The 23,833-nt window shown below is 42.8% G+C and overlaps 2 protein-coding genes across 5 annotated transcripts in view; one reads left to right on the forward strand and one right to left on the reverse strand.

The window, feature by feature from the left end:
* RPS6KB1 (ribosomal protein S6 kinase B1) overlaps window positions 1–19,000 on the reverse strand; it is a 503,223-nt gene extending 484,223 nt beyond the window's left edge. The window contains exon 1 of the mRNA XM_078679829.1: window positions 18,735–19,000. Coding sequence (XP_078535955.1) covers window positions 18,735–18,872 — 138 coding nt within the window. The 5' untranslated portion in view covers window positions 18,873–19,000. The remainder of the gene's footprint in view (window positions 1–18,734) is intronic.
* A 13-nt stretch (window positions 19,001–19,013) lies between these two features.
* Window positions 19,014–23,833, forward strand: part of TUBD1 (tubulin delta 1) — a 297,439-nt gene continuing 292,619 nt past the window's right edge. For 2 of the 4 annotated variants that reach the window (XR_013608610.1, XM_078679825.1), the window contains exon 1: window positions 19,813–20,137. The gene's annotated coding sequence lies outside the window, so the exon portion shown is untranslated. Of the gene's footprint in view, window positions 19,107–19,812; window positions 20,138–23,833 lie in introns of those variants that run through there. The other 2 variants (XM_078679828.1, XM_078679826.1) reach the window with 2 other exon arrangements.

Genomic DNA, 23,833 nt, shown 5'->3' on the forward strand with positions numbered 1-23,833 from the left:
CTATAAAGAAACTTCTCAGAGCTTGGTTGTATACACTGACTCCAGAGTAGCGGGATCAGGCGAAATGAACGAGAAAAAAGCAAATAAAGATTTACTGTAATTTAACTAACAAACGTATTGTTATCCTTTGAAATGATGCCCTCAGTCACTTAAGGCACCTCCACCAAGTGATATGCCTTGACCACTTTCACAGTGCAGAAGGACAACGCACTCTGCCATTCTAAGGAGAGCTGTATACACAAGACTAATTTTAAGAAAGGTTACTGAAACCATGTTTTTCCAAATAAAGAATAAGAAGAAGATGTTCCAGCGAACTCAAAAACAATGCACTCTTCAAATCTTGGCAGACACCTACTCACCAACCAGCCTTCAAAATTTTCAAACTAGATAACTGTGGCCTTCGTAAAGATAACTGGATATACTGCTCCTAACATTTCAAGAATGATAAGTTTTCAGAGAACTTGAACAAGTAGCTCTCACAATAAGAATAGATAACTCCCATTAAACATATGACTAAATGGCTTCCTATTTTTTGTGTGTAGATAGCATGAAAGGAAAGAAGTTTGTAGAAATTCAAAGGCCTTACGTTTTTAACCCCTTTTATGCTGATTGACGGCCCCCGTCCATCATGCATCACGGTGTCAAAACCCAGGCGTCAGACCAGAACTTTCGGAAAGCCCTGAAAACGTGGCTTTTCTCCAAGGCGTACCCCTAGTGCTTGTTATCTGACTACTTTTTTATATTGTTTTTTAGGCGCCTTGATGCCTCTGGGCTTAGTCGTGCGATAAAAGACCTATTATTCCATTCCAAGTGACGAGCCATGAAACAAAATGTTTAGTTAAACAAATAAATCTTTAATCAAGCAAAAAAGTGTCAGAAAACTGTTGTCTGACAATTTAACAGGACAACACTCCATACGTTTGAGTTAGATTAGCCAACTGGTTACCCTTATTTGGGGACAGCTTATATCACAGCATTACACAAGTATTCGCCAAACAATGCTGATATCTTGGGGACAGCTTATATCACAGCATTACACAAGTATTCGCCAAACAATGCTGATATCTAGGTGACTGATAAGGCAAGATTTTTTTACCATGATCACTAATTTTTATAGCAATCATTTCTTTCAAAACTAAAAAATCTGGAATATTAGCATTACTCCACTTTCAGAGTTCTAGACTATCCAACAGCAGCCAATAACAGCTCTGTGCACATTAAAGTATAGATCTTATGAAGCATCATTACAAACGTACCCAAGCTCTTTGCCTTCAGCAATATTTTAAGTATTTATATAGTGCTGATCCAGCCACTAGTCAACGGAGCACTTTACAAGTAACAAGAGAATTTTGGCCTGTTAAAAAATATAGAGCAGATAGAAATTGAGTTCAGTTGGGATTTATAGACTGAAGAGGCGTTTTAGGTCGAGACTGTAACAGCGCTCATGCGCTGTTCTGGCGAAGACTCATGTAGGGGCTTTCAGAAAATCGCTTCAGATGCTCGCACACGCTGCGTGTGTGCTTTTACTTTTGCCCCAGGCTATTGGCCTTTGTGTGCATCTTTTTAACAAAGACAGCACGCAATTGGCCAAAGGCGGACGCATTGCTCCGCCCATGGCCTATTGGTGCTGGTTACCCACAAGGCAGACATGTGGTTTCGATTATCGTGCGCAGACACAGGTGCGATATTTGAAACCAGATGTCTTGCTTTGGCGCGCTCACCACTCGCAGCCTTGTTCTGTTTTGGATCCATTTCACAGGGAAGCAACTAAATGAAAGAAGGAAAGAGAGGTTGTGAACCGTTTCTTCAAGTCAAGGTTTTCAGTAATTAATTTTGTTTTTTCTACTTGCTAAGATGCTTGCTCCCCCTGAGAGGAATCAGAGGACAGTTCTTTCAATGATGATGCAGCGTCACAATGAGTGCCTCTGATCAGGTAGGCGCATTATCTTCAACAGACCGGGATATGGAAAATACAGTTCGACGTGACTTCTTGTTTAAGAGACTTTATGCTTGACGAGCACCCGTAACTAAACCGAGCACGCGCGCAATCAGCCGATAGTGCTACCGGTATTATTATCTGAGACCTCAGCAGATCAGTGAGTCCTCCACGCCGCCCACCTGCATTCCAGGAGCACCACAGGTAGTAGAGAATGTCACCTGCGCAGGCTGAACACCTCCTGCGTTATCAGTCTCCCCCCCGGACAGCCGCTGCCCCCACCACCCACACACACACACTGAATTCACACGATACCCACTACTTTACTGCAGGACCGTACGTGCTGGCTAAACACCGTCTGTCAAAGCTTGAACCACTTTGCATTTTATCAGAGCACTGTGCAGTAGCTGAGCACATCCTGCGGAAGGGACGTTGTGGTGAGCTCCTCCTGCAGAAACTGAGCTGAAGCAGAGCACCCTTGCATTATTTCAGACTATAGCATCAGCTGAGCACCCCGAATATGAACCGAGCCCCCTCACCCCCCATATATATTAGCTGAGCACTCCCCTCCCGCATCCACCAACATTGTAGATCGCCGCCTGGTTTTATAGAGACCATGGGTTATCAAAGCGCTGCATGTCTTGACTACGCACCCTTTGACATTGCAGAGTGTCCCCTGCATTGCCCGAGACCCCCCCAATCAACAGAGCCCCTGTTTTAGCAGAGACCTCCTTGCATTAGCAGAGCACGTCCTGCTGAAGGGATGTTGTGTTTACAAGCACATCCTGTCTGAAGCAAGCGCTTAGTCTTAGATGACCCGTCACCCAAGCCCCGCTTGCACACTGAGAGCAGCCTTGTCAGATGAATCCCCCTGCACGGGCTCAGCACCCCCATGTATCCTCCGAGCAGCCCATGCTTTGGTTCATCGCTTGTGTGACTCTAGCGCTTTGGTGCGCAGAGCACATGACCCGCGCCGCCTGTCAGTGATGGGTGACAGCAGCCGGCCTCTCCCACCCCACGCACCAGATCCCCACTAATGCACATCAGTGTCACATGCGGCACCTACCCGACTGTAATGATCAATCCGTCTGTAATAAGGTTTCAAAGAAGGGATTTAATCCAATTAGAAGTTTATTGGTAGGTTTCCAATCACAGGAGGAGCGTCTCATCAGCCAGGAGTCCAAGTAGCAACTGGACAATTACAACGGACACCTGGCTTCTGAGGGCGACTCCATATTCAAATGAATACATGTATACATTCTGTGCATGTGCGCAGACATGCGCTCCCTAGGTAAGTATTCTAAGCACGAGCGAAGAACAACCAATAATACAATACACTACATCACCTTCCCCCTTTTGCAAATAAACAGAAAAAGAGAAAATCCCCCTTATGTAAATATACAGAAAGGAAAAAGATAGAATTAACAATTAGAATTGTATAAACTCGTTATATCTTGCAGGGGGTCTTCTTATGCGACCACTGCGGCTGTAAGAGGGAACAACCGGGGAATTTACAGGATCTTGTGTAAGGGAGGGATCTTTGGACGAAGCAAGAGGTTTTGGATGAAGCCAATGTGACCAATCACAACCCTCTTGTGAGGATAAATTTTTTCTTTTAGAAATGATGGTTGCTTGTTCTGCAGTCAACCTTGCCAATTGTCTCACATTCCACCAACCTTTGTCCCCCAGGAAAACAGCATTTTTACTAACTTTAAGGACTTGAACTGGACTTGAAAACATAGACAAACCTTTCGCCACTTTATATGGTCTTTTTATCATAACCCAATCTCCCACTAACATTTGAATGTCTTTAACACATTTTGATCTGTCATAATTTTCCTTCATTACTGTCTGTTTCTGTTTAACTGAAAAGTCAATATTATCCCTAATTGGAGAAGATTGGTCACCCTCCATTTTCTTTAACCAAGCTGGAAATAAAGGAGAATGAAACTCTCTACCCCTCAATAATTGAAAAGGGGACACTTGAGTTGTACAATGTGGAGAAACATTATAATTCCAAATTTTCTTTTCCAAAAACTTAAATACATCTACGCCAGAAGCTAAAGCCGTTTGTATTCCTTCTTTCAACACCTTATTGCCGCGTTCCACTAAACCATTAGACGAGGGTGAATAAAGTGCAACTTTCAATTGTTTCACATCGTGTACACTTAAAAATTTCCGCATCTTGTCAGAGACAAAATGGGTTCCATTGTCAGTTACTAAGGTTCGAGGGGCTCCTTCCAGTAGGAACAATCTTTCCAGGAAAGCAATAGTATTGTCTGAATCCGGAGCTTCTACAAACCTATAATACATCCACTTTGAGAAATAATCAATTGCTAAGATAAGGTATCTCTTCCCCTCTGGAAGGACTTTATATGGACCAGAGAAATCTAAAGCAACCTTCTCCCAAGCCATCCCTGGAAATTGAGTAGGGTGTAATGGGGTCTGATGAGTCTTCCAGTGTTTCAGACAACAAACATTCCTCGCAATTGTCCACAGTAGCCCTTACCTGTGAGTCCATACCTGGCCACCAATAATGAGTTTTGATTCTCATACAAGTTTTGGTCACACCAAGGTGACCCTCATGGGCTAACTTGATAATAGTGTTCCTTAAACCACTGGGAGGGACAAACTTATCGCCTCTCAATAAAACTCCATCTTTGACAGAGAGTTCCTCTGTCACCTGAGCGAAATTCTTTAGGTCCCCAGATAGGTTCCTAACCTCCGGCCAAGCCTTAACTGAAAACTCCAAAGCCTGGGACAAAACTCCATCCTTTTCGCTAGCTTCTTTCCAATCTTTTTCAGAAATGACCGAATTCCACTCCTCAATGGCATCCACCATAGATACACACTCCACATCTTCCTCAACCAAGTCGTCCTCATCATCCTTGTCCATTAACATCCTGGACAAGCAATCTGCTCTGAAGTTTTTACCCCCAGCGATGTGTCTTAACTCGAAATTAAATTCTTGTAGTTTAGAAACCAGTCTGGTCAGTCTAGGAGAAAGGCTATTAGTACCCGAAACTTTGCTAAAAATAAAAGACAGGGGTTTGTGATCAGATAGTATCATAAACTTGCGACCCCAGATGTACATCTTGAATTTTTGTGCAGCCCACACACAGGCTAACGCCTCTCTTTCAATTGTACTGTAGTGTTTTTCAAAGTCTTTCAAAGATCTAGAGGCAAAGGCTACCGTGTGTTCTTTGCCCTCCACCTGCTGACATAGTACAGCTCCAAGACCTTTCATGCTCGCATCAACTGCTATAATGCACATGGAATCATCCCTAAACGCCTGAAGAGAACGTGCAGAGACAATTAAATCCTTGACTTTAGCAAAAGTCTCATCTAAATCTTTTGTCCAAACAAACTTTTGACCCTTCTTAAGAAGTAACCTCAGTGGTTCCACCACCTGAGCGTACCCTTCTACGAACCTGGCATAATACTCGGCTAGGCCCAGAAACGAACGTAGAGTGTCTTTATCGTTTGGAGGTTTAGCTTCCATTAAAGCCCTAACCACAGAAAACTTAGGTCTAATGCCAGATTTCGAAATTGAATGACCCAAGTACTCTAATTCAGTCACTCCGAACTTACACTTGTCCTCTCTGACTGTCATACCTCTACTACCCAGAATGGACAAAACTTTTTTAAGTAGGACATTATGTTCATCCATTGTCTTCGCGAAAATCAAAATGTCGTCCAAATATGCTTGTACCCCCACCAGATCCCCAAACAAAGAGTCCATTAACCTTTGGAACACGCTAGCTGCTGAAGCTAATCCGAAAGGGAGTCTCAGAAACTTAAAAGCTCCAAATGGGGTCACAAAGGTTGTTAATTCTTGTGACTCTTTAGACAAGGGAATCTGATGGTAAGCGGACTTTAAGTCTAACAATGAAAACCACCTGGCTCCACCCAGATTTGCTAATAGTTCTTGGATTTTTGGGAGAGGGTGACAGTCAATTTTAATGTTTTTATTGAGACCCCTGAGGTCCGCACATAGCCTGATATCATTATTTTTCTTGCGTGCTACGACGATGGGCGCAACCCATTGGGAGGATTCTGAAGGTTCTATGATTTTGTCTTTAACTAAATCCTCCAGCATCTTTTTAAGTTCCGCCCTGACACTCAGAGGAACGGGGCGAACCTTATGAAAAACAGGGGATGCTCCGGGAATGAGTCTAATTTTGTGCTCTGTCCCACTCACAAGGCCAATTTTGTTGCTGAATACATTTTTAAATTCACTCAGTAAATCAGTTCTATTGATTTTTGTATCCTCCACAAAACAGATAGGGAAGTCACGTATTTTGATCGGATTTTCATCCCCTGGGACAAGATATAGGCCCATTTTGGCGAGGTCTTTCCAACCTACTATATCTTTTCCTTTAATCGCCACATAGACTTTTGTAATAATGGATCTACCCAGAACCTCCACACTTGTTAGGAAAAAGCCCAACATGTCAATATCTTTCTCACCGAAAGCTTTTGAATTCACATCCGATTGACTTAATTTCACATCCTTTCCCCATTTATTAAAAAATGTAGAGTCCCTAAGGATAGTAATGGGAGCACCAGAGTCAGCCATTACTTGCAACTTCACATTGTCTATTATGGCTTCACACAAAGGTCCCTTAATAGGTTCAGAGTCATCACACTCCACCATCAACATGAGATTGTCAAAGGTGTCATTACAGTCATCCATGTCTACGTAGTTGACCTTGACTGATTTCTTTTGAAATCTGCAAACTTTTTGGAAATGTCCCACTTTTTTGCATAAAACACAACGTTTGTTCATAGCGGGGCACCCTTTAAAATTCCCAATGTGGAATTTGGATCCACATCTAAAACAAAAGCTTTGTTTATTTGTATTGCCACTAGTCTTATTTTGCCACTTCTCTTTCGTTTCTTTATTAGAAACAGCATATAGACCATCCTCAGACGTATCATCTGAAATAAAATTAACTTTAGTAACATTATCTATTGTCATGGCTTTGGCAGAAGTTACTGATCTTTCAATACTAAGGCTAAGATCAATAACTTCAGACAATGAAGGATTTTTGCAGCTAAGGATTCTTTCTTTCACTTTGGAAGAAGAACAGTTAAATACAAATTGATCACGAACATAATTATCAAGCAAGGGGCCAAAATCACAGGTAATAGCTAACACCCTCAATGCTGAAATATATTCGTCAATTTTTTCATCCTCTTTTTGTTTTCTTTTAAAGAAATTGTGTCTCTCTAGCATGATATTAGGAGATTCTTCGAATTGTTTTTCTAATCTGGCAATAGCTTCTACATAAACATTCCATCCCCTATCCCCTGAACCAGTTGGAGGTGGAATGGGTACCAAACTCTTAAAAATGCGTTGTGCGGCTAATCCCAGACTGCCAAACAGAAGGGCAAACTTTCTAGGGGGTGAATAATCAGATGCATCTATTGCTAAAATGTGATTTTCGAACAAGCCAAACCACTCAGACCACAACAACTTAGGTTTTCCAGGTTTCTCCAGGAAAGGAGGGGGTTGTGTGACTTCTCTAACTGAAGCCATATTGCTAAAATATATGAAATAGAATTAGTAAGGGTATTTTAGTAAGGATCTTTCATATAAGTAACATGCAATCGATTTTTTTTAAAAACAGATTTCACATAAGTAAAATATAAACCTGTATGATACGAGTTGCTGTAAGGAAAAATTTCATTAAATTCAGCTTCAATTAACGGTTGTTAATCACTTGTCTGTGAGGCGTGTGAATCGCCGAGGTCACACGCAGAGAAGCAGACGTCTAAATCACCAGCGTTATCAGCTGAGATGAGTGTGTGAGCTGAGCGTGCGCAGCGTCGTAGACGTGGATTTCAGAGTTCCATGCGTTCCAGGCAAGGATTAAGCGGACGTATCCCAGAGTTCCAGGCAGGAATTGCGTTGACGTGCGTCGACGTATCCCAGAGTTCCAGGCGAAGACTGGGCTGACGTATCTCAAAGTTCCATGAGAGGGTGTGCCGATGGTGTTCTGAAGACGCGTTGAGTGTTCTGAAGACGCGATGCCGGTGTTCCAGGGAGACCGGTAAGTGCGTAATTTAAAAAAAACACTGTGAAATGCTAAGTTTCGAGGATTTCGACAATCTGAAGATTGTCTTAATATTAATCCAAAGTATAAGTTTTTGAACGGTGTTTTCTACCGCAGGCTCAGCACTCGAGTAATCGTCTTCCGCCACTAACCAATTCGGTACACAATAAAATAAATTTGTCGAGAAAGCAATCTCGCTCCTCCAAGGTATTAAATTCGATCATATATTCCAAAGACCCAGTTGATTCTGAACACCAGTAAGGTGTTGGAATGACGAAGTAATCCAAATTTGACAAGGTAACCAGCCAAAATCAATCCTTTGCGTGGGTCGGTGATGGAAACAATCCCGATCGTCGCCAATATGTAATGATCAATCCGTTTGTAATAAGGTTTCAAAGAAGGGATTTAATCCAATTAGAAGTTTATTGGTAGGTTTCCAATCACAGGAGGAGCGTCTCATCAGCCAGGAGTCCAAGTAGCAACTGGACAATTACAACGGACACCTGGCTTCTGAGGGCGACTCCATATTCAAATGAATACATGTATACATTCTGTGCATGTGCACAGACATGCGCTCCCTAGGTAAGTATTCTAAGCACGAGCGAAGAACAACCAATAATACAATACACTACACCGACCTTCCTCCTGAAGCGCTTCATGCCCTCCCGCGAACCTGCAATGGACGTGTGTGAGTGGCGCTCCGAGCCTCCCTCTCCTTTCCAGTGACAGGGTGCCCTCCCGCTCCTCCTTCATCCCTCCCGCTCCTCCTTCATCCCCCCCAGTCGCTCCCTCCTGCCTGCTAGATGGACGCAGACGCGAGCGGCTAGGGAAAAGATATAGAAGGCAGAGAGCAGGCGCACACCCAGCAATGAGTGCAGCTGTTTCACGACCCTCACACATCTATTTACACACCTGGGAAAGGACCAAAAGAAGCTGCGCTCAAATCTTCTCATCAGTGCGAGAGTGCACTACAGCGGTCAGGGCCAGGTAAAATTCAAGAAAACCCAGGAAAAAGTGAGCTAACGACTAGTAAAAAGAGCCAGTACAACAACACAAACAACAGCTAACGCTGTATAAGTAAATATGCATCGGCATGACTACCAAGCAACCCTGCAACAAGCAGGGCAGCCACCCGAGGAGTTCGACCAGCCATCAATTCAAGCACCAGAGAAAGGTGCAGCAACTAGAGGACCCACAGTACAACACCACAAGCAGCAGCAGAAGCTGACCCTCGTTGGGGACGACAAGGCTTTAATGCATCAGTCGGGTGCCCCGCTCTGAAGCACACCGGCCACAAGCAGTGACAACCAGAGAGATAAGTGAAAAACAAGCATTGGCATAGCCAATAGGTCCCGCCTTTGGGACCTTATAAGTGTTTAGCCATGCAACAGTTGATGTTGCACCAAGGATATTGTACAGCATAACTAAATACTTATAAGGTCCCAAAGGCGAGACCTATTGGCTATGCCAATGCTTGTTCTGGAGAGGAAGAAGATAAGGATTTAGCTTCACTGGCTGTGGTCAGAATTTCACAGTCAAGAGGCTAAGGATAATGTCTAATTTGATGCTTCTGGCTTTCAGGGATTTCCAAAATTAGGCTGCTTCTGCCTTGTGTTTCTCAATTTCCACCTGTGAGATAGAAGTAGGGCGGTGTTGATTATTTCATGTTTGATGCATGCAATCTTTGAGTCTTATCTAGCTTAAAAACACTGATAATCTGCTTGACAAATACTAAGGTTTATCCCAAATGTGTGCTGTTTTTTAAATTATAAGCAGAAAACTCTTGCAATACACAAATGACTACATTTCTAGTAGTTCTGTAACAGCATCTGATCTCTAGGTCTGGCAAAAATTAAACAAACCTCAGGGATGTGGAATTCATATAGCCCGATGCCCAGGACATATTGTTTGGGGTCAAGGGCAACAAGTTTTAATGTGCATTTTGTCCTTGGGACAAGTAGGCCCAACCCCCTGCAGCACAATCCCTTTGGCTGCCAGTTTGCAGTAGCACATTAAGGGCCAGGGAAGGGCACAACCTGAAGTCAGGTTATTATTTGTGTTCCTATGTTAATGCTGTTCAAAATTGTATTTATGGTTCATTAATTGAAAGCCTTTATTAGGGTGAGCGCTCTAAGTAAATGTAAGTTCTGACTGCACTACTGACAGTGGTTACAGTATAAAAATGTGTACTCACGGTTTCAAAGTTTAGCAATATGAGGCTATGCATAATGCTCCCAGAATGCTCTTTGATTAGATGCAAATATTTGCAGAAGCTTGAGAGCAAGATTAATGACTCTTTGCTTTCAATATAAAATGTTCCAAAAAAATGAAAGTAGGAAAAAAATAAATTTTGCTAAACTACTGTGAAAATTCAGGTAGTTTCTTTGCAGCATCATTTACTAAAATGTGTTGATGCATGCTAGTATTTCGCAAAAATATTCATATTGGAAAATCAGTGTAACCAGTTTCAATAAGATTATGAGAAACATAAAAATAAACAAGCATTGGCAAAGCCAGTAGGTCTGAAATTAGTGTCCGCTTTTTAATTTTGCCAATACGTGACTTGTTTTGGCATGGTTTTTGTAAAGCCTTCTTGATGTGAGAGCTGCCGGGCCCTCACCATTATAACAAACATTGGCAAAAGTACTGCCACTGAACAAAACTACTTTGTGTGCCAATATACTCAGTGTGAAAGAGCTTAATGCCGTCACTCACAGTGAAGCCAGCCAATACAGAGAGAGGGAGAGAGAATTTTAATAAACACAAAAGGTTGTGGTTAACGCCAGACCAAATTAGGGGCCCTATTATTAAAGAAAGCCTCAAAGTGCACCCTTGGTATATGTCCTTGCATTAAGTGCAGCTATATGGTTTTCGTGAATTTACAAGAATTTATAGAAGTAGGGCAAGATATGTACTCCTGGAAAATATTAGTGAACTGCAGTTTATCATGACCAAATATGCATGTGTCGATTTGCTCATGCGAAAACCCGAGTGTTTGCAAGATCATTTTCACATCAACCACTTTTTTCCCCAACTCTGGAAGAAGGTTTACGTCTGCCATTGTCAGGAGTAAATTTCCAACATTTCTCAGTATTGGAAAAGATTAGAGAAGAGTTGTTGAAAACCCTTAGAACATGCAAGTTAGTAGATTTGCACAGACTTAAAGGGCATTTCAACCCTGGAACCATTGCTTACCACTACCTTCAGTCCCAGTAAGTAGATCTGCAGAAACTTGGCAACATAAAGGGATTGACAGCATTCAAGAACCACTATGGTATGAGCACTGGCATAATCAGAGAGGCTATATAAGCTCTTATATATAATGAGATTGCTGCCATAATTTGTCGCTGAACCACATGGCACCAAAGGGACAAGTGGATTTTGTTAAAGGACAAGTAGATTTATGAAGCAACTTGCCCCATGGACAGGCAGATATTTTATTAAATTCCACACCCCTGAACCTATTCCTTGAATTCAGACCAGTTCCTAACTGAACCTCAAAATACCCATTCCAAAAGCAACAAGTCAATTCAATACTAAATGCCTTGATAAAGAAATAAGTTCCAAACATTTGAAGCACCCTCTAGACCTGTTGATAGCACTACTATACAGAACACAATATACAAGAATCCTGTCTGTATCGAATACCACATAAATCATCTTAATGTGACACAAATCACAGCAGTACCAGGTTGTACCAAATGCAGACGTGTGCTATATAAACAACAAGTAACATTACGTCAGCTCAAATTTAATAGTGTCGCCTGGAGAATACGAGTGGCGGTTCGTATTCTCGAGGCGACACTTAAATTTGAGCTGCACGCCGAAGAAGAGGAATCATTAGCCTCATAGTACTACGTTATCAACAAACAAACTCCACCAATTTTAACATGTGGGATACTAGCGAAGACAAATATAAGACTCGTGAGGCGCAGGGCCCACTAAATAAATAGGTGCACCACATCCGTAAGCGGGCAGAAGATTTACCTTCGAAGCAAAAAATCTAAACCATGGGTACGCCTTGAATTAACCTACAAACAAGGATAAGTGGAACAAAAAGCAGGAGCAAAACGAGTGGACATAAAAAGCTTTTTCCAAACAAGTAAAAGTCCCAAGAATTAAGGGGATAAAAAAGTAAGATTGACATAAAACAGTGACAGAATCATTGTGTCTTGATACAGATGGTACGATTAATTTGAAGCCATCGAAAAGCGTTGACGCTGTTGAAGGCACAATCTAAGGACTGACACAAACGGGTTGAATACTGATTGGATCAATGTATTAACTGTGGTGTTTTTTAGTTCAATTTGATGTGCACCTGTATATGACAAGGGCTGTGTCTTACATTTGTGTTTGTCTCTATTATGCTGGTCATAATTGTAGATTGTTAATTTCCCCGTGATTAATATGTACTGTATGTTATTTTTTTTTTAACAAAAGAAAAATCTGTTTTATTGTGTTGTAACTGTGATGCTATATACGGTTTTAACTTTTTTGCAATGGAATGTGAATCTAAGTTTTTTTATATTAAAATGCTGTTATAATGTATTGAATATAGAATTCAATATTTTAATGTATTGTTAACTACTGTACTAAAATATTTGAACTGTTGGGTCAAGGGAATTCTTCCTGTTTCGGTTATAAGTACCTCATTTCCCTTGAGAGTTTTAAGGGGTCCCTCTCTGTTTTTCACCGTTACCCCGTGAGGCACTGCCAATTTTTCCTCACCTGTTTTCACTCTTGTTTCTTTTCATATCAGTGGGAAGGCTGCACAGGCAGAGACAGCACAAAACACTAGGTTTTAAGACAAATTAGTGATTGAGGCAACCTATGGCAGATGGGAGATATTGATCCACTGTCGTGTCACACAAAAGTGTGTGAGTGTAAAAATACATGGTGGATGCCCATTGCAGTTCATACAGTTGATAGAACAGGTCTTTTCTTGTGTTGAATTCTGTGAGTCGACGCGTCCTGTTCTTTCCCACCCCCTTGGCTCCTATTTGTGTATAGCATATTACTCTTATCAACAGCATAATTTGAATTAAGTCGCATCCTGGTGTTTATAGCGGGGCACAATTGGGTTGTAGCTGAAGGCAGTGTGTGTTTTTCTCAGTGGGGCAGTATGGTGTTTATTGGGGGAGAGGATGTGGCACTATGGCCAGAGCTGTAGAATTTGGAACTGAGGAGCCAGGTTCAGCCTTCATGACCAGTCCCCCAGACAACTCTCCTGAGGGAGCACATTCCCATGCTAGACCTTAGAAAGCCCCACTAGACCTTAGAAGCCCAGGTGTCTTAGCAACAGAGGTGGACCTTTGCAGTGGCAAGTGTGAGTTAACCTTGAAGGCCTGTCCACCACAATCCACACTGAAGTTCACCTCCTGCCTTGCGTGCAGGCCTCGAAGCAGCACACCCTAGAGCAACAGTGATCCAGTCACTGTGACTGTCATTGAGCTCACATGAGCTAGGGCGGTGCGAACAGTGTGACCGCACTGGGTACCTATTTCGGGTGGGTGCGTGGTGTTTGCAAGTATATTATGGTTTCCAAAAAACGTGCTGCCCCCTTCCTGGCCTCCTATTATAAAGAACAGTGGTCCCTATTCTAAAAGATTAAACACGGGGAGATAATCATACGCTAAATAGAAAGTATGACTTTTGTCATTCACAAATGTCACCAATTCTATGCTGAAAACATGCCTAGCTTATTTTTCTAAATATGCTTTACACCTTTTCCTCCCTCTTTTCTCCCTGTGTGTGTCTTACTTTTACATTTTAAAAGGACATGGGAGAAAGGTAACGAAAAAAGGCGCAGCATATTACTGTCAAGACTACAATGTATAATTTTATTGTCCTGAAGATGATGCCTGGTATTTAATATTGGCATCAAAACGTCGACACTGATACACCTTATGCACCAAGATTAAGCTGTATTAGAATGTGCAACGGTGTTTAAAAGTGGATATATGTCTGTGTAAACTGAGTACAAGTATACAGACCCATTTTGGCTTGCCTTTTGGCCAATCCCTCTCGTTGTTTTGTCTTGTGTTTTGTGGGTCACGGCTGTGCCCACTTGTTATTGATTGTTTCTTAAACGCGACTTATTGAAAAATATTATGAAAATAAACTCTTGTCCGGCTGGACAAAAGTCATACTTTCTATTTAGCGTATGATTATCTCCCCTTGTTTATTCTTTTAGAATAGGGACCACTGTTCTTTATAATATGATGCTACCCAAGGTCCCTACCGAATTACCTTTGGGTTCCCTTGTCCTTGTATAAAAGCCCTTCCTGGCCACCAGCAACAATAAAAATGTCATGATAACTTCGGTGATTAATGTTCTTCCTAGAGAGAGAGATCGGATTTTTGTCTAGTGTAAGGGTGGACTCCTGGAAAGGTGGCACAGAGGGTTAATGTGCCTGCTACAAAGAGCATGTACCATGCAGATCACAAAATGCACATAACGTTAACTAGGTTAGTAGGTTACTGCTTGAATCAGAGAGATCCTTTTGTTACTTGCAGTTTACAAGTTAAAATCCGAACATAGAACAGTGAGCTATTAAACTATACTGCCTACTAGTATGGTTGTCATGTGGCTTCTACACCTTGTAGTCCTTGGTCTTATGTAACATTTCCTATACAGTGATTTGCACACGTATAAATGATTGTCTCTGTGTAGTGTACGAGGCGTAGATGATCTTTGGGGGCACCAACAAACATTATTGCACAGGGCTCCACCAGCACTAAAGCTGGCACTGCCATCGAGGCCAGTCTGCCTCACCCATTGGTACCTCCATTGGCCTGGTTTCAGCAGTAGTAGTTGCAACTCACCAAGAATCGGCAATGCAGGATTTGCACACAAACCAAACTAAGTTTGCAACCTTCACACTCTCTGCTTCATGGACAAGCACATTTAACATGTGGTACTTGCTCTGGAGCCACTGGAATTATGCAGCAATGGGGGACAAAATGATGCTGCAGTGTTGACTAAATTATGCAACAAAAAAAAGGCTGCAGCATAATGCAATATATTTTCTTATACTTTATTTAGACATTTTACACATGTTAAGTCTCTGCAGAGAATCTGCCTCATTAGTATCAGTAGAACATACAAATGCAGCAGTGAGAAAGGTGATCAGTCAATCTTTGCAAAGGGCCGTCCACTTTGCAGCAACTCAAGTCACGTTTTTTAGTAACTTTCTATCACTTTGAGCTACAAAAATGATTAGTTAAAACTGCGAGATTATGCAGTGGATGATGTATTATGTGACAAATATGGCAGAGCCATAATTATATATAAAACATTTGCAAACTAGTATATTTTGCCATTCATGCTTGAACTGCTATTGTGGAAGAAGGGAGGAGAAGTGCTAATGAGAGAAACTGCATGGCTTGGAGACAAATGGCTTGTGATTCGACTTTTAAGCGTATTTGGGACATTGGGTGATTGGAAATATATTCCACTTTGTGAATGTATTTAAATGCCAATAACTCCTATTAAACCATAGATAATCAAGTGTATCCATTGGTTAAATTAAATAACACAATAAGCTGTAACTGGTCAGTGAAATGCCAAACAAATACTAAAAATTGGGATGTTTGGCACATTCTGGCCACACCTCTGACTCCGCCTACTGATCCAATCCTTGGGTTATCCCCGCCTTCGGAGTCCCCGCCCACAGTTCCCCTACTTCTTTTCCCCAACTTCCACCACTGAGTACAATCATGGACTTGAAACAGTGCAGCAAGGAGATGTATATCTACTCTGTGTGGTGAGGAATTGTAAACTCCGGAAGTTGAACTCTTCTTCACCCTGGGATTACACTCTCTTGCGCGCATTCCATCTCTCTGGTTTTCCTCTCTCTCTCTCCCCCCTTCCTTCACTGCCTATCTCCCTCGCTCTAGTCCTCTCCTCCCTTTTATGTTCTCATCCTTTCTTTATCTCGCACTTTCTCTCTCCATCTCTGTATCCTCTCCCAGTGTCTCTTTTTTGCTCTCTGTGGCATGGTCTGTCTAAAGCACACACACTCGTCTGTCTACGTTTATCTGTTAACATTAACATACAGAAGAAGCGTTTCAACTTAGTATATCAGATAATATCAATCTATTGAAAATGAATGTAGAAACATGAATGCCTTCTCCCACCCTGACAACAGTGCCAATCGTGAACTAAGCGGTAAATGAGTGTTGCGCGAATCCCTGTGGGTGGCCTGGGTTGTTGTTATACACGGACAACATTATAGTTTATTAAATCAAGCACAAGAGAAGGTTTTTTACAGCACATTTCCTGAACTCATGTATTTAAAGGTCCTCATATGTGTTCATGATGAAAAAGGAGGCAAAGTGAAAAAACAATTATCTAGGATCACACAAATTGGTCAAGTGGGGAAGCAGGGATGATCCCAGGTTTTCTGGTGACACTGTGCAATCTTATTTCATTGCATTTCAATAATTAAGGGCAGATTTACAGTAGTGTTTGTAGTCGCAGACAGGGATCAGCTCGTTTGCGACCTCAATAAGGGTGTTGATACGTAGAAACTTTTTTTGCAAGACGGCGACTCGCAAAATAGTGTTTGCGAGTCGCTAATAGATAGGAGCGTGCCATGGGCGTCCCTTTCTAATAGCGAGTCAGAATGGTTTGTACCACTGTTTTGCGGCCTTCCAGGAGGTGGTAAGCCACTCGCAAACGGGAAGGGGTCCCCCTTCCCTTTTGTGAATGGATGCGAAAATAAGAGCAGACAGTGGTCCCATGGACCACTGCCTTCTCTTAAAAAAGTAACAAACATTTCATTTTTCTTTTTTAAATGCATCCTGTTTTTCGACCGCATTAGGAATCGCAAATAGTGTCTGAAACACTCTTGTAGATTCTATTTTGCAACACAAATTGCGAGTCGCAAAACATCACAATTCGCGACTCGTGGAATGGAAGTACATCTGGCCCCAAGTTACCTCATATTACACAGGACTTTCCCAAGGGAGTGATAGCAACACAGAGAAGGCTTACGACAAGGTGCAGTAAAGTGATAGTGATTCAGATACAGCAGAACACATTATTGTCAATTCTATGACTCCTTTTGAGACTACGGGCTTAAAGTAGTAGGCGGTATGGAATGAAGAGCTCCATGACTCACTGACTACACCATGTACATGCTTAGGTTTCCATAAGCCCACTCTGCTCCTCCCACCCCCAGTCATTGTCCCCCTCTCTGCCCACCTAATGTCTCACTCCCACCTTGCTGGCATCAATGTGGTCTTGGGCACACCACAGCCTATTCTTTGTAGCCCCTGGCAACATTTTTCAAGCACCCACTACATAATAGAACAGGTAGAGGGTACAGAATGACCCTCCCCTAATAGTCATATGGGGGGAGCTTTGTTTTTGTGTTAACATGTGTACAATAAGCAAAAATATAGAATTGACAGCTGCACTCTAACAAATATAAAAACGATTTTAACCACTCTTGAAGTATTTTCAGTATTAAGCAATTTGGACTTAAAAATCAGTAAACCACCAAATTCAATAGCATCCAGCATCGAAGAACATCACAGGATTCATAACTTCCGAGAGAACATTCTGGTTTTAAAGACAAATATTTGAATTAGCTACAGCAGCACCTAGGCTTCAAAGGTTGATGAGCAGTTTGTTCAAGGAGGAAAAGCATGTACAATATTTTCAAGACAATACACTAATCTACAGGAACAACAAACATGGCAAAGAATTGGAGAAGGTGCTAATTATCTTAGAAACCGCATATTTAAAAGAAAAGTGCAAATTTAGATTAAGTGAAGAGTAGTATCTAGGTCATATAATCTCCGGGCATGGAAACAGACCTAAACAGGATTTATTGAAGGCAGTAAGGTTGATTCCTGGACCTGAGAATACATAACATATGTGCAAATAAGTGAATATTATGCCAAGTTTTTGTATCACTACGGTGGAAAAACACTAATAGAAAAACAGTTTGCGCAGGGGCACTACAGTGGTACATATTATGCCATGCATAATTGTGCATTATGTGATGAACGGTCCACTTCTAAGACATTAACAAATGATAACAAATCCTCAAAAACAAAAAAAGCTAATGGACTGATACTGATGGGGAGTCCAGGGTATCCCCCGCTTGACTGGTAAGGACCACTATTCTTTACAAGGTTTAGGCCGTGTGCCCTATTCCTACGCATAGGAAATTGAAAGTACAGCTCGGGGCAAGGAAGAGTCTCAAATAGACCGTCAGCGAACAGCTTTCGTGAGGGAGAACACCCATGTCACTAGACCCAACGATTATGTATTCACACTTGTATATTAGAAGTTGCCTATTGTAGCAGTACCGAGTCATGCCGTCACCATGAAGCAAACAATATCACCACTGGCCGAATGCCATGTGGTCTTGCGCCTCAACAAAATAAAGCAAGGCTTCATTCGCATATCCGAGGATCCACGAATGTGTAGATTACGCCGTTTACAGACTTGCGAGTCTCCTACAGATCTCAACCCCTACACTTTGCTTGTATGCACCAATTTCATCCTCGTGGTGCACTTTTGGTAGACTAGCCATGTAACTACTACACTATGGGGCAACTCACTATATGACATTGCTCACCAAATCGAGACTTCGGCGTATTCATCAACAATTCACTGCCCTCCGTAGACCCGCCTATGGGCTGAGGACCGTGCCCATCACCCTCCCTACGCCCTGTCAACTGATTCCCCCATATGTGCCCACTAGAGTTCCCCAGATCATTACCCCTTCCTCCTCCTCCTCTGAGCCTGCATCGTCGGGCTGGTCCAGGTCGATGTCGAACACGCCAGCCATGGCCTCTGACCTGCGCAGGCCGCTGGCCCCTTCCCCAAGAGCCGCCACTACTGCGTGTGCCCGCCTCATGGGCTCTAACACATAGTCGCCATTAACCGGCTGCAAAGGCCTCAGACGAAACTGCGCCCGCGCCGGGGAAATACGGGCCTTCCCTCTTGCCGTCCACAGACAGGTATGGGCACTGAGCAGGCGCACAACGGCTCTGAAGCCACACCGCAAACTCTGGTCCTGCGCACTCAACACATTTTGTCAACGCGGTCCCCCTGCGCACGCGGCGAAGCAGCAAATTGGGAAAAGTGAAAGGTGCCCTTAACTCTCTTAAGACTCCATTAGGATAGAAATAAAATGTAAACGAAACTACAGTTAACACAGAGAGAGAAAAAAAAACGGCCTAAAATAGACGGGATGCTTGTGTAATCCCTTGTTATGTCTAAAACTACAATAGCACGCAAATCGGCATCTTAGATTAGCTGCGTTTATTATTATCGCTTATCCTTTTGCAGCACTCATAATATCAGTAACGTTTTGTTCTGTAGGTGTCAGACTCACTGATCGCACCTTAGAAGTCCGAAGAATAGAGAAATGTCCAGTGCCTTTTTAATGCTTAGACTAAAGGGAGCGACTATTTCCGATGATATTTCTTGCACTACAACGCTACTTACACATGGTGCTGAGAGAGAACTCCGGGTGAAACAACCAACATTGTTGTAAATCGATCTTGGGTCTTTCGATATACTTAGTGTGATAAACATTTGGCAATTTGTAATACATAGAATATTTATATGGTGCTAAACCAGTTAGTTTTGTTTTACTTATATTTTCTCATTGTGTTTCCTACAATGAATGGCAAACATTACCATTAGGAAATGGCCGCTGCGTATGCATGATTCGGATGCATTGCTAAATGGTCATATTTAGGCGCAACGCGATTGGCTTTTATTTAGAACACTGTGGTTTTTATGGGTATCTCCCAAAGTCCCTTTTTTGTTTCCACGGCGGTACGTAGCCTGACAACTTGTGTCCGTTTCTGAGTTGTAGTATGAACTTTCCCCCCGTTCGCGCCGCCCTTTCTGTGTATCCGTTCTTTGTCAAATGTTTTGACAGTTTAGAAGGAAGGTAGACACAGACTGGAAGGTCGAACAGCAGCCGAGGAACAGATACAACGGCTATGTGAAGTTTTAGTGGCAGCCTATGAGCGGCATTAATAGACTGGCAACTCTATGCGAAGTTTTAACCTTGCGAGTCACAACTACTAAGTGCCCAAAGGACACGTGTTACACTTTTTGCCCTACATCGGGTAGCGTTCTGGAACTCGGAGTTTCGCTTTTAATATGGTATGTTCTCAGGAATCCGTACTTACAAATCACTCATGCAATCGGTCTCGCATTTGTTTGAGTCAGAACTTTTGGTATTGTAAATGGCAATGTCTTTTACGTATGTCTTATGAAGTGTATGGATGTGGTGTGTAGTTAAATTATGTGGGTTGGAAGGATTAGCTCGTTGAGGAATTCATCTACTAGATGAGTATCGCTTTCCCTGTCACATTTTACTTTAAATGTTAATGTTCCTGTCTACGCCATGTACTTTCTACGCTTCCCCTATGCCCACCTTACACCACCTGAACCTTATCCAGCTGGCATCAATGCGGTCCTCGATCAAGCCACAGACAATGCTTTTTGGCTCCAGTGAAAATATTTGCGAGTAACCATGGAATACAGAATGTTATCTGTTTTCTAGCGCATATAAACAAAAAACTTTGTATTGCTTTGCAGAAGGGCAGTAAAAATGAGCCACATTGAAGTGAATTGGGAAAAAAGGTTTTTAGTTGGGTCGATACAATAAAAGACACCTTCTTTTTTTCTGTGTGTGATACATACAAGGTTGAACTAACTTGGATGTATGGTCCTGTTTCATTTAGACCTAATAGTTAAAGTTCAGAATTGCTGTATTTTGTATCATCAGAGGCACGTTCACTGTTCATGGCACATGTTACCTTCAAAATGACACATTGGCAAACGCTGTGAAATGGTAACTGACGTTTGGGCTCATTTGATGTTGATTATGAGTTAAACTGTAAAACAGCTTGTGTCATACAACTTAAATGCATCATTGACAGTGTAGAAATGCATTTCCTTAATACCACCACACTGATGCCAGGGGTAAAAGCGCAGGATGAAATGTGCCTGTCATAACAATTTAATAAGTGTTGTCTCAATTTTACTCGGAAAAAAATGCTCACTCAAGATGGAAGTCCTGCAGAAACATTATTTCCGCTATTGGATTTTATGTCATACAATATAAATGCAAGGAATTTCCAAATGCTCCAAAATCTATAAATTATGAAGAACTTTTGCTCCCGATGCCAAACAAATGTACTTCAAATTGCACTACAGATTACCGTAGAACGATCTGTGTGTATTTTTTTGTCCACTCACAACATTTTCTTGATGTCCATTCTCATGACAACATATTTATGTAATTTTCAGAACACTGGATTGATTCAATTAAGGAACCGAGAGGCTGGAATCTAATAAACATTAAATATAACAAAATGCTTCTAAGACCATTAATTTAAAATATACTTCCAAACGGAGGGAGAACCTCCTTCCTACTTTGCAGTTCAACTAATAAACTGGATTCCTTGTAACCATTCTATTTAGTGGGTCAACAAGCAAATCGAAAAATAATCTATTTGCAAAATAATCAATATACAATTCAAAAATTCATTAGAAATAGATTTTTACCCACATGCGGCACTAGCAGCGACACAGTGCGGGACCTGAGTGCGAACAGCAGAGCCAGCGGAGGCGACCCGGAGCGCTGCGGTGACCCCGTCCCTGAGGTAACGGACAGGAGGGGCTGCGGCACCGGGAAGCGTGGAAATTGAGGCCCCGGCTTTGAGGCCTAGTCGGAATCGGCAAAGGAGGTCGGAGTGGCGGCCGCAGGGGGGGTGGGGCGGTTTTGGGCGGCCTGGCTCATCGCCGCAATGCCCTTAAATGAGTGACTGCCTGCCAGAGCGTGGGCAGTGAGGGGAAGAAAGCCGGCTGAGGAAGCATTGGGTCACATACTGAGGTGCGAAATTGGCAGCAGCACGGCGCCGGGAGACAGCCACACTCGTGGCCCCGCATAAGGTACTCTGGGTGAATGGGGGAGGACCTGCATCACGTTTTGAGGTCAGTCGAGGGAACGTGTGTGCTGTGAGGGTCAGGGGGCTATTAATCTACAACCCCCCCCCCTCCCTTGCTAAAAGACGATGGATACGGGGCCCACTGAGCGGCTCGGGGCTTAGAGGTCAGGAGTCCTGGGACGGTGTCCTGTGATTTTACTGTCTGGCCCACGCTGAAGATACCATGGTGACCTGCCTGATTCCTCAATCTCTAAATGTGTTCCAGTAGTGCTATGCCAATATTCGACCTGGATTAAATATCACCCGGTAGAAAGTCCCCCCTGGAAGCAATCTTGAACATCTAATGCCCACCTGTGCCAATATATGATCCGCTAGCCCTTTGTGATACTGGCTGTGTCCGGTGGACCTGGTTGCCTGACCAGGGGCCTGTGTAAGGCCCATGGTGAACGAACACGACACTGTGCTGAGTGGTTGGCCGGCCCCTCTGGTGCAACTTCCCTAATGGCCCGGGAGGACAGAGCCTCTTGAGGGGACTGTGGTCTGCCATAATTTGATCCGGAACCTACTTGATAACCGGCGGTGCCGCGCTTTGAAGCCAAAAATGGAGGCCAAGGGAGGCTGCAGATATACTAACGTTGGGAGTGTGTAAAGGGCGACTAGACCACACACGGATTGTTTGCAGACCTGGTCGGCAGATGGTAACGTTGATCGATCTATTCATCCACCTGTGAGATTTCTAGAGTCTCCCTGAAAATGGCGGCAGGAGGCAGGGGGTCGAAGACTAACACCCATAGACAATTGGCGAAATTTGCTTGGGCTAAAGGAGGTGATAAGGGTGATTCACCGAGATCAGATAAAGAAGGATCAGGAATGAGCTGTTTGCCCTCAGCAATGTACCTTTGTGATATTGTTAACAAACCATCTCCCATTGTTACAAGTGACATGTGACTTATTTGCAGTGTATAATATGAACCACACCAACATGATGACATACTGCTGCAAGGGCGTGATTACAAACTGACATCGTATGCAATCTTGTCAGTAGTTTTTTATTTGTTCATGCATGAGCAATAGACATAACAATAAATGATACAAATGCATGTTATTGACTCTAGAGAGACGTCTAGAGCAAGATAAGATTGCCCTTAAAATCCCTCTAATTAGGTGACACGGTATATTGTGCTGATGATATCATCTCCATACGTTTTAATTGATATGTGACTGGTTTGCAGGGTTCAGTATGCTTCACAGTAATCAGATGACATAGCGCATGAGTGGCACGATCACGCATTGACATCCCATGCAAATTCTCGCAATGTCCCTCCGTGTCTTTCCAAATGTTAACATGACACCAAATGTCATCCTGATAAAAGATCTGCACAGCGAAAAACGGAGCATCTGGTGTAAGACGTATTTGGCGCCTCCTTCCAGATTATTCCAAAAGGCTTCTAAATCGTTCCAGCAGGGCACCACAACACGTTGTGTGTCGCCGCCTCCCAGTTACAAGAATATGAGACTCTTTAATATAAGAATTTAGATTGAGTAGTTCTTGAATACGGGCCTCATAAGAACCACATCACCCAGAGGTCTAAGCGCGACGCAGTTGCGTCATCGCGCCGCGCCGACCCCTTGGGAGACACCTCTGAATACCCGGAAGTCGATGAACGACGCTTCCAGCTGTGAGCGCGGCGTCTACTCCTCGGTATGTACACCTATACTTATATAAGCAGGCTTACTCACCCCGTCGGTACCTCCCACAGACAGCCCAGTTGGACGTCTGGAGTACCGACGGATAGGGGAGTTGTGAGATACAAACTAGCGCTTTTTCAGAACCATGTTATGTCGAGTGGCTTGTCTCGGCCAGACAGTACTTCCTTTAACCGGCTCTTTTTGTGTGTGTTTT

The sequence above is a fragment of the Lissotriton helveticus genome, chromosome 3_1 (assembly GCF_964261635.1).
Source record: "Lissotriton helveticus chromosome 3_1, aLisHel1.1, whole genome shotgun sequence".
Taxonomy (NCBI): Eukaryota; Metazoa; Chordata; class Amphibia; order Caudata; family Salamandridae; genus Lissotriton; species Lissotriton helveticus.